Raw genomic sequence first — 12,041 nt, forward strand, 5'->3', positions numbered from 1 at the left:
TCTGAACTTCCCTCGGTTAACCCGTGATGCAAAGTAAAGCTTCGGTGGGCTTCAGGAGCAAAAGATTTGGGAGAGCCCTGGTGACTGCAAATAGCCAACCAGGTCTTCCACTTTAAATTCTGGACCCCTGGGGAGATTAGCAATATTTGCATTGCTCCTGGAGTATCCGAAGGAATAGTGCTCCAACCTGAACTCCCTTTACTTTTCACTTTCCTGTTTCCAGCTACCGAGGAGCCCTCTCCTGTGCCAATATTACTCTAGCCGCCAGGGCGGAGGAGGCTCGCAGGCCCAGCAGGTAGCCAGCGCAGCAGAGTAGGGGAGCCACCGTAGCAGCTGCAGCCGCTCGCCATAGGTGGCCTACGCGATCCCTGGAGTCCGCCTGGTAGGCGGGAGCCACTCCTCCCGGGTGTTAGGAGAGCCCTCCGCCCAGGGCTCCCCCTCGGCCCCACCCCCACCTCGCCCGTCGCTCGCCAGCCTGCCCGCAGCAGCGTGCTGACGTCACGCGGCGCCTGGAAGGCGGAAGCGCGGGCGCGGGCGCGGCTGCGGTGGCGGCGCGAGCTGCGGCAGGAGCCGTTCCCTCCCAGTGAGAGGCGCTCGGGGCTCGGAGCAGTATGCGTCCAGCCCCTGCCCCAGCGCCGGACTTCTAGCTCTGCCCGCTCCGCCTCGCCTCGCCGGAGGCGGGGTGCCGCGGTGGGAGAAGGGGGTGGTCGTGGGGCTGAGCCTCCCACCACTGCCGCCGTTGCCACCGTCTCCTACTCTGCCACCACCGCCCTCGGTGGACCTCGGCGGGGCGCGATGAGCGGCGCTGGGGACAGGACTCCTGGAGGAGATGCCGCCTCTAAGGCCGCGGGGGACCTCAGCACCACCGCCACCAAAGGTCCCGGCGTGGAGCCTCCGCCCGCAATGCTGAGCGTGGACGTGCCGGGGTTGTGCGCGCAGTTCGCTCGCAGCTTCGTATTGCTATTCCCCGTGTACGTGCTGGGCTACCTGGGGTTGAGCTTCCTGTGGATCCTGCTGGGGCTGCTGCTACTCTTCTGGTGCCGGAGGAACAAGGGCCACAAAACCTCCCGCTTCTATAGGGCACTGGCCTTCTTGGAGAACGAGGAGCAGGCGGTGCGGCTCAGCATCTGCACCTCGGACCTGCCCGCCTGGGTGAGCCTAGTCCGCCCCCGCGCCCCTCCCGGGCTTGCACCCTTCTCACTCGCCTCCCAGGGTCCGCTTATATAAGGACTGACCCCTCCCTGCCCAAGTCCTCGAACCGCTGTCCACCCACCGCTGTCATTGAGCCCCATCCCTTTCCCAAACATCATTCTGGGGCACCCTCCCCGAAGAAAGTGCCCAGTCTTTTGGCCACAACTCTGGATTTTGGTTCCCTTTATCTTGGAAGAAAGAGGCACACAGGCAGAGGTGCTGGAGACCCAGATTTACTGAGGGCATTATTGTAGCCTGCCACATCCTGAAGGGTCGTGCCAGAAAATCCATGTTCTTCCTTTTACATGATCCGTAGTTTATTGGCCGCTGGGGGAAAGGATTGCTGCTCTTTGCTGTTTTCCCTGCAAGATGAGTTGTTGCTTGTTGGGTTCTGAGCTAACCAGGATGTCCCTTCCTATTTCATGTCATTCTTTCGCAAAGAAGGCCTTGGGGAATGGTCAGAGAGCTGTAATGGCTTTAGGCCTTCCTTCCCTCCTTCCTTCTCTCCCTCCCTCTCTCCTTTCCTTTTCCTTCCTTCCTTTCCTCCCTCCTCTCCCCCCTTTCCTTTCCTTTCCTTTCCTTTCCTTTCCTTTCCTTTCCTTTCCTTTCCTTTCCTTTCCTTTCCTTTCCTTTCCTTTCCTTTCCTTTCCTTTCCTTTCCTTTCCTTTCCTTTCCTCTCTTCCTTCTGTGAAAAAGTGAAAGGATAATGCATTTCTTTTTAATCAGATCCTACTCTGTGAATCCCCTCCCTCCCCTCCTTTTCCTTTCCTGAAATGAATCCGATTCTGCTGAATTCTATAGCTGGTGTTCCCTGCAACATCTCTTGAAGGCAGAGTGATTTAAAGTTTATGTTGCAGTCCTTTATGAATAACATTGTGACGCTTTGGTTTGGAAAATCAGCCATAGAATTTCCAACTTGGTTTAAACTTGAATCCAACTGGAAGTTTTTCTAAAGATGTTGATCAATGAACATAAAATGATCATATTGATAGGATTTATTTCTGTGATTCCTTTCTGTGTTTATCTGATATGGTTTTCACTTCTGCCTGGTCTTCAACCCAAATGGTACGGGAATTTGAATTTAAGGAGGATGTTTTTTTGTTATAAAATTGCTCAAATTGAATGAATTTTAGAAGGACATTTACCATATGAGAAAGAAAGGGCATTGGATCATAAAGAGCTTTGTGAAGTAGGGCAAGGAAAGGAGAAAGCAGTAGCTGGAAATTTGGGGGAAGGTATTTGTATATTCATTAGGGTAATGGTTTAGATATAATAAGTAGTAATGAAGTGAATTAGAAAGGGGGTAACTAGAAATTGATTCTTGGGGAAGAAAATACCATGGTCATTGAGGAAAAATATTTTGGAGATTCTAGAGGAGAACTAGTTTGTTTTCTGTATGTCACAGGAAAGATTAGGGGAAATCAGAGATCAGAAAACTGGAATAACCAAGGTGGGAAATATCAGGAATTCAAATATGTACCCTCTTGGGAAGTTCGAAAGAATGAGGGAATTTTTAAAATTAAATCTTGTACACATGTTCTAACAACTGAAATAAGATTAGAAAGAAGGGAAATTGTAGAGTACACTTTTGTATTTGTTGAAAGTAAAGATGGTGATGTCTTCACACAGAAATAGTAATTAACAATTATTGAATAACTAGAGGTTAGATATTTTATATATAATCATTCATTTGAGTTAGTTGCTGTATTGAATGGTTCAAGTGAAGCAAAACCAAGGAATTAGAGAGGAAAGACTTAGAAGGAAACTTAGACATCATCTGGTTCAACCAGATACTCTCATTATCATCCCATAGAACAGTTTCATTCTCTTTTCATTAATTTTCACCGATTTTATTCTGAAGTATTTACTATTGAATGAGCTGTCTCTTCAAACGTGCTACTTGATTTTGCCTTGCAATATACAGGAGACATCCCCAGTTACCTGTTGTAGTTTGTGGGGCCTAAATGGGAGATCTGAACAAAAGGGTATTTAAAAGTTAAAAACAAATAAACAGTGTTGTTTCTTGCTTATCAGCATTTACTTAATAAAGGATTCTTCCTAAATACACTCTCAGATTAAGAGATTTTCATGGCACATCACAGTCTGTGATTCAGAGTAGGGCTGAGGCATGGAAAACATGAGCTGTATTTCCTGACTTTGAACTTTGGATTTGTATTCAGTACTATGAGGCTTATCCTGTTTAAGTTATAATATGGTAGCTAATGTTGAGGAATAGAAGTGGGCCAATTGTATAAGATTAATGTTTTTCAAAACATGTACACTTACCTTTAGATGGTGAAAATTAAAACAAGGCTATAGATTGGCATTTAATGACAGTACTTAAATGTTTGCATATTTTTAGTTTTTTAATAATATTAAAAATTGTTTTCTTAAACCTGCCTGTGATTTTTATTCATGTAGAACAGTGGTGCCAAACTTAAGTAGAAATGGGCCACTGAACCATCCTAGGTACCTTAGGGCCTTCTGTTGATTTAGAAAACTATACTTTAACATTACGTAAGTTCTGTTGTACTTTTATTTATTTTGTTAAATATTGCCCAATTACATTTTCAACTGGTTTGGGCTGAACTGTTGCTGGATAGTATATTTGACACCTCTGGCATTGAGAACTCAGGGTAAGGAAATTTCCTCTTTCAACTAGGCAGGCACCTGTTCAGCAACTTAGATTCTCAGCACATTACCTGGAGCATTGAGAAATTGTGACTTAACCTGGGTTACACATCCAGGACTTGACTAAATATTCTGACTTTGGCCAGCTCTATTCATGAGATTAAGGTACTTCTTTCTTTAGGGGATGGTGTAGGGATAGATATTATTTTGTTGCTTTTGGAATTTATTGCCAGCACACCATGGAAAATTAAGACCTACTATGTTTAATGCATTGAAAGATATGAATTTTAGTAAAGACAGCTTTCAGAATCTTTGAAAGTTAGAATCTAATAAGGAGGATACCTTTTACAGAAAATGACAGCTGAAGACCTAGGAATGAGAGGACTTTTCTCACTGCTAATACTCATATTTGTAATTAAGATGCAATTTTGGGGTTATGACTGAGGGGAGCAATGAGGCTTCTCTGGCCCAGCCTGCTTATTTCATTTTAAAATCTAGGTAAATAGGGGCAGCTAGGTGACTTAGTGAATAGAGAGGCAAACCTAGAGACAGGAGATTCTGGGATCAGATCTGGCACCAGATGCTTCCTAGCTGTGTGACCCTGAGCAAGTTAGCTCCAGCTGCCTGTCCCTTACTGTTCTGTCTTGGAACTGATGCTTAGTATCAATTCTAAGACAGAAGGCAAGGGTTTAAATAAATAGATAAATTCTAGGTTAATGCTGAATTTTTGGCTTCAACAATAGTGGTCCACAAAAAAGTCAGGGGTTTCTTAAATAATTTTGAGATGGAAATTTTAATTACTCTAGTATTTAGGGATATTTTTTTAAATAAGCATAATAGCTTAGCAAGTACATTATGTTATACTATACAGTCTTATTTAACCCATTGTGAAAGAACTGCTTTGCTTTATTAAACTTCTAAATATTAGGGTCTGTAGTACTAGCTCTGATTGCACATTGAAGTTTAAAGCCAAATGAACAAAAGCAAGAAGACCAGTTACACTTTGACCACATGTAAAAGGAAGGGCAAACATTTGTCTTTTCCCAATGTGTGACTCATTGAGTTATACTTAACTAATCAGTTTTGGGAAGACCCTATTAAGCCCAAAACAAAACAAAGCAAAAAACAAAAAACAGCTAAAGCTCTACTACTTTCCAGTTGTAATTGTAGCTAATAAATAAAATCTCAATGTTAATCACTTTTTTGAGCCAAAATAAACTCTATATTAAAAGTTGATTTCTAGTTTAAGCTTTAAATTCCAGGAGATTTAGATAAAATAGTAGCTGAATACCTATCATTTCTTAGACTAGGAAACATGCTTACATATTGTTGTATGTTTATAAATGTACTACTGCGTTAAGTAAAAGAGGAAAAGGTGGTGATATAATTAAATCACTGAAGTATGGAGTATAAATACACTTAAGTTAGCAATAAATGAACAAAATCATACCAAATATAAGGCAGCAAATACTACCTCAATTCAAACAATACAGTGTTGTAGTTACTCTTAAAATGATCAGGCCTCAGGTGTGCCAGATTCCCCACTACTAGTCCTTACTTGACTTACCATCCTTACTTGACTGCTTGGAGTTTGTAGGATGAAAGGTAATTGGAAAAATATAGTGCATTCCACATAATAATTCTACCTTTGTAGGTTCCCAGATTTAAATCTGGAAGGGATTTGAAAGGTTATCTATTAGTTCAGCCCCCACAAAAACTGAGGCTGAGAGAGATTAAGTGTCCTTGACTTTTTCATCCTTGTTCTTTCTGATGTACCATGCTATATTCATTGAATTGTTGCATTATATACCTTTCACTGTATCTCAAAACCGAGGGTCATTGAGGTAGGTGGAGAAAAGTTAATGTGCAGAAAACTGGCACTGATATTTCAATTTTTCAGTACTTATAAAGGGACTGTAATTTTTTTGGTATAAACACTCCTGTCACTGAAGGTATCAGAGCTCCTGCATTCATAGTTCCTGTATTATTTAGTAGATGATCTTTGGAAATTGCTATATCTAAAAAAAAAATCACCAGAAAGTTATGTATGATCAAATTTAGTCTAGTATGCCCTCTTTCTCAATTTTTAAGTCTTTGTTAATTTCTCTGTCCATAGGTAGCATAACCCTTAAAATCCTAAAATTAGGTTATTCAGATATGAGGTGTTACATGTATGCATTTAGAGTTCTAGCTGAAAGTTTCTGAAACTATATAATACTTGTAAATTCAACTTAAGTATATGTAAGCAGTCACTTTGTTAAGAATATTTTTGATGGAAAATTTTGTTAAGAATATTTAGGATGGAAAACTAACTCTGGATATCGAATGATTTTTATTCTAAAGTTTTAATAAAATGTTTCAGATGAGACATTGAAACTTTAGAGACCTGTGATTTTTTTTTTTTTTTTTGGACCAAGAACTCCCAGGAAAGGAAATTCCCTTTACTTGCAATGACCAGTAAACACCTTTCTGCAATTTATAGTTTTAGAGCATTGCCGTAGGGCACTGTGAAAGGTTAATTTATTTGCCCATGGTCACTCATCTAGCATGTGTCAGAGGCTGGACTCTTAACTCCATACATATTGTTGTAAAGAATACACTTTGCGTACCTGAAGGTGCTTTGACCTATTTACAGATTGTACATGTCTTCAACAGAAACAGTGATGTAAAGATTATATACCAAATCTTATTGTTAACAATATTGTGTGCTGTCTGTTTTCTCAGTCTTAGACAGGATTATAGGGCTCTTGAATGAGATTTGGATTATGAATTTTCTTTTGGTGTTCTAAAAGGATATATCAGTAACCAGGTAATGCAGGAAATCTGGTTCAGGTTTTAAAATGTATTTGGATCTCTGATTACATAAAATAAAATGTAAAGTAAATCTTTATTAGGCTATTAAAGCTCTGAACTGGTCTTTATAAAAGCATGATAGTATTTCAAATAAGTCTGTTTTTTCTAAGGACACTATTTTTTAATTATTTATCTAGGGAAGTACTAAAGTAAAATTGCAAAGTTATTTTGGAAATTAGTAAGAATTAGAATCCTGAGATGTAAACAGATGTATTGCTTTTACCTTTTTGGAACCATTCCTTGACTTCAGTGGCCCCTTGGGATTTAGGTAAAACTAACTAGTACTGAAATATATGCCCACCCTACTTATATGAGTCAATATCATTATTTTTATCTCAGAACAGTGGTATTTTTAAAACTGGAATTAGTTTTGTAATGGGAGCTGTTACACACACACACACACACACACACACACACACACACACACACATATAACTTTTCTCTTTAGCTGTTATATTTCTAACTGTACATTTACATATAAAATTATGTGATATGTATTACCTTTTGTCTTAAAGTCAATATTAAGTATTAGTTCCAGGGCAGAAGAGCAGTAAGGGCTTCCTTGACAATTTGGTTTAAATGTTTTCCTCAGGGTCACACAGCTAGGAAATAGTGCTTCTAATAGAATGATTTTGATGATAACAATTGCATGTTGTTTTAATTTATAAAATTGTAATTATAGTTTAAATTTTTCCCCTATTCTCTGTTCCCTTTTTCATTCTTTTTAATAATTGAAGTTGCATTTTTCTTTCTCGTATTTGTTGCTATTTTGTCCAATTTGAAAATATGTATGTTTATTGGAAGCTAAAAGATTTATGAGGATCCCTGGCTTTGCTGCTTTCCTACCAGGGTGACCTTGTACATATCTCTTTAAGCTATCTTGGCTTTAGTTTCCTCAACTGTAAAATGAAGGGTCCAGACAAGATGACCTTTTTAGCTTTGAAATCCTGTGATCCCGGGTATGATAAAATGAACTGAACATAGATAGAAGAAGTCTTATGACAGAATCTCAAACCATAATTTTAGCTGTCTCAGTTCCTGGGATTCTCAAGCCTTTATAATAACTCTTATCAAACCTTATTCATTGTTTGGAAACTTTTAGCAGGGTAGTGGAACAATTGCAAAAGTAAAACTTAGCTTAGAGTAATGTTTATTTTTAAATCATTAAAATACACAATATCTGTAGCCAGATCCCTTCTTATGTAAATAACCTTTGGAAGAATAGCATTCCCCTGCACTGAGTCAGTCATTCCAGCTTTTTCCCTGACTTTGTGTCATGCTGGATATTAAATTTTGTGCATTTCAGTTGATTTAAAAAAAACAAATTAGAAGTTTTTATAGTCAGATAAGTAAACATTTATTAAACATCTCCTATGTTCCAGGTATTGTTACAAATATTAAAATTAGTTTGAGGAATAAGGCTAGATTATAATTTTACTCAAGCTGAAAATAACTAGTCACATGACCAGCATTGGTATCATTTGACTGTCCTTTCTCCCTGAGCAATATGGTTAATATGAGACATTGCTTTCAATAGAATGTCCTAACCACTACTTTTAACAATAAATAAACATACTAATATTCTAAAATTTTAAAATTCTGTAATCAGAGTATCCGTGCTAAAAGGTATCTTAGAAAAAGAGCATTAGGCATGGTGGGCAGAATCTGCATTAAAAGCCTGCCTCTCATACTTACTAGTGTGATCATTGGCAAGTCACATAACTTGTGAGAGCCTCTGTTTTCTCATCTGTAAAAAAACAAAGATTTCAAATCCGGCCTCAGACACTTCCCAGCTGTGTGACCCTGGGCAAGTCACTTGACCCCCATTGCCCATCCTTACCACTCTTCCACCTAGGAGCCAATACAAAGAAGTTAAGGGTTAAAAAAAACAAACAAACAAAGATGATTCAAATGCTTCCTATATTACAGGGTCATTATGAGGGAAAACTTAAAAGTTCATTTGGAAGTGATTGACATTGAGAGACAATGACTTTACCTAACATAGCTGAGCCTCCTTATTTCTAGATGCTGTTTGTACTATATTATTCTCAGTTTGTCATTCATTTCCAACGTTTCAAAATTGTCATTTAAAATTATAATGTAAAAGCTGGCAGCTATTTGACTTATATAATGAATGCTTAGGGTTTTTTTAAGGCCCTCTGTTAAATACTGTGGAGTCTCCAGACATTTAATAAATGATCACTATCCTTAAATTATAGATTTAAATATCCTAGAAGTTAGCCCCAACACTTTATAGAAAAGGATATTGAGGCCCAAGGATGAAAAATTATTTGCCCAGCATCAAAGTAAATAAATGGTAGAACTGGGATATAACTCCATATCCTCTGATTCCAAAGGCAGTGCTTTGGCTCTTATACCATGCTATTTTGTTAGCATACAATCAAGTTAGGAAGACAGGCACTGGGGTTAAAGATTTATTCAAGAATTAATGATTAGCAGATGAATGATGTATATGGGTAGATAGATAGATAGATAGATAGATAGATAGATAGATAGATAGATAGAAAATTTAGATGTGCTAGAATAGATTTTACATCATGGAGAATGGAGGAACTTTCTATTAGAGGGTCAATATATAGTGCAAAAACTCCAAATGTATAACTTCAGGTCGTATTCTGCTTGTACTTCTCAATTTACTTTTGTATTTTATTTATCTATCTACCTTGTCTTCTGCCAGACTCCTTCCCTATGGGCAAGGACCTTACTTAAAGTTCCTATTTGAACTAGTGCCTACCTTAACTGCATACAGTAGGTGTTTAATGATTAATTGAAATGAAGTATATTGGATCATTCTCATTAAGGAATTTAGGATAACATTAATTACTTTTATTATACCATAAGGTCAAAAGTTCAATTTAAAAAATTGTAACTTCTTTCAAAGTAGTATTTATAGTTTAATGATTAAAACAAAGGGTTGGAAATTGGTATACTTTAGCTTCACTTGTGGGTGGATTAGTATAACTTCTCTGAACCTATTTTTTATTGGTATATTTATGCCTTTATATCTGAGTGTTTTGAAATATTTGGAGTTCCTCAGATGAAGGGAATAACGAAGGGATATATATTTGGTAGTTAAGGCTATTATCCAGCTATTGTTTCATTCAGTGTTACACTCAAATACCTCTAATACATTTACCATCTCTTGATTAGATCATCTCTTATTACAGAGGACGTGCCAAATTGCCTGAGCTGTTTACTTCTAGTGGAACTAATTTCAGGTTTTCTTCACTATTCCTCTTTTAGGACACAATTAGAAATTCCATTATTATGTGTTTGTATATATACATATATATACACACACACACATACACACACACACACACACATACATATATATATGACAAGGAATTTTTCTTAACCTTTTCTCATTCCCCCCCACCAGAAAGATTCCCAAAACATTCTGTCTAAAAGATTTTAAATTTCATTGGTGAAAACACAGTAAGTTGCATTTGTTATGAGTTTGTTTTACAGAATGCTTTTCTCATACCCTAAGAGGTAAGTGGGGAGTATTACTCCTGTTTTACAGATAAAGTAACAAGAATTTATTGTGTCTATTTTGTGCCACATATTGTGCCAAGAACTGAGAATATAAACACAAAAGTGAAATTTTTTTTTCAAATTGAGTTTACTTTCAGTTTCATATTTGGAAACTGAGGCATGAGGAAGCTAAGAGATATGTCCAAAGTCACAGTAGATGTCAGACTCAGGAAGAGAACCCAGGTTTCCTTACTCAAAGTTTATCCTCTCTCTACTATAGTAGATCCTTCTCCCCAGGTAATTAGAAATTACATTGATACGTGAAAATTGTTTGGAGAGTATGGCTAAAATTCTGTCCTCTTTGAGATTAATTTGAGCATTTTTAAATGATGGGTTGAAAATGCTTAGGATTCTAAGTTTGTTACAAAGGAAACCTTTAGGAGAAAAGGTGTAGTTAGCAACATGTGATAGAGACTATTCCCCCGCTCCCCTCAATGAGTTGGACGGGTTCATTTGTCAGGGATGGAAAACCCCATAGTAAAACAGCTCAGTTCTGCCAACTTTATGGTGACCATTTCTTTTACCCCATTCTAGCCAGCCTATTATTTGTATATATTATATGGGACAGAGAGAGGTATTTTTGGCCAATGGCATCAAAAACTGTGAGACCTATAAAAACCCTTGAAGAACTTATTGGAGAGAAGTCTTAAATATGTGACCAACTGTACATAACTGCATGACAGATTAAAACACTGCTTCTAAGGATTTTGAGCTGCTTTTAAAATGCAGTTTATATTCCACCTCCTATGGAAAGTATTTCCAGATCCCTCCTGTTATTAATATTCTTGCCTTCCTCAAATTATTTTGTATTTGTCTCTGTAAATGTCTTTATCTGATAAAATGCAAGTTTTTCTAGGGCAGGGTGTCCCTTATTTTCTATCCCTAGCATCTAGTGCAATGTCTTGTGAAGAGTAAATGTTTGTTCAGTGAATGAACAAACTAAAGAGCAGTTCCAGAAACAATAAACCGAATGCTAGATAGTTTGATACAGTGAAAAATAACCTAGGAGTTAATAATATAATCATATGAAATCAGATATGTTTACATCATTGTAACCTGGAGTAGTTGAAAGGAGATGGGTTTTAAACCAGCTTGAAAGTATTATAGAATTTGGCGTGAAGTAAGGGGAGGATTCTACCAGGACATTCTAGATAGGGAGAACAGATTATGCAAATTAATCTACTACTAGCTCCTTAGTCCCCAAGTGCCCTTATCAAATAGTTACTTCTAGGCTCTTGGGAAAGACCTGTGGGGGGTGGGGGGAAGGCAGTGGAGAAGGAGGTTTGTATTGTGGTAGTCAATGAAGAAAATGGTTTCATAGGTAAGGGAGATAAATTTTATGGGAGCAGAAGGGTCAGGCTGTAGAAAGATTTAAATTTCAGTCTAAAGAAGTTTGAGCTTGATCCAATAGCTCAAGTTTTCCTGATTTGGGGAGTGACTGGATAAAAATTGTATTTTTAGAAAGATGAGGAACAGCCCTGGTTTTTAAGAATGGATTAGAGTAGAGACTAATGCTAAGGAAATCTGATAATAGCCTTTTAACTTGCAGTAATGAGGGTCCACATTATCATTATAGAAGTAAGAATGGAGAGAAAAGAACCAGTCTAAGAAAATTTGTCAAAGAGCCACTAACAGTTTTTTGTTTTGCTTTTTGCTTAGAAATTATATGTAAAGTATGGAGCCATGCTAGAGAAAAGGTAACTTATTTAAGTGGAAAGAAGTTGAGACTGAAAGACTAATTCATGAGGAGCAATGACTAATAATAAGTGGGAATAATTACTAGAAATGACACTTGTTTAGTTCTTTAA

General features: G+C 38.0%; 1 protein-coding gene across 2 annotated transcripts in view; it reads left to right on the forward strand.

Moving 5' to 3' along the window:
- Nucleotides 1-782: 782 nt before the first annotated feature.
- ESYT2 (extended synaptotagmin 2) overlaps nucleotides 783-12,041 on the forward strand; it is a 110,135-nt gene continuing 98,876 nt past the window's right edge. For both annotated transcript variants that reach the window (XM_044679647.1, XM_044679648.1), the window contains exon 1: nucleotides 783-1,152. In XM_044679647.1, the coding sequence (XP_044535582.1) occupies nucleotides 796-1,152 (357 nt within the window). In that variant the 5' untranslated portion in view covers nucleotides 783-795. The remainder of the gene's footprint in view (nucleotides 1,153-12,041) is intronic.

This window comes from Gracilinanus agilis, chromosome 5 (genome assembly GCF_016433145.1).
Source record: "Gracilinanus agilis isolate LMUSP501 chromosome 5, AgileGrace, whole genome shotgun sequence".
Lineage (NCBI taxonomy): Eukaryota > Metazoa > Chordata > Mammalia > Didelphimorphia > Didelphidae > Gracilinanus > Gracilinanus agilis.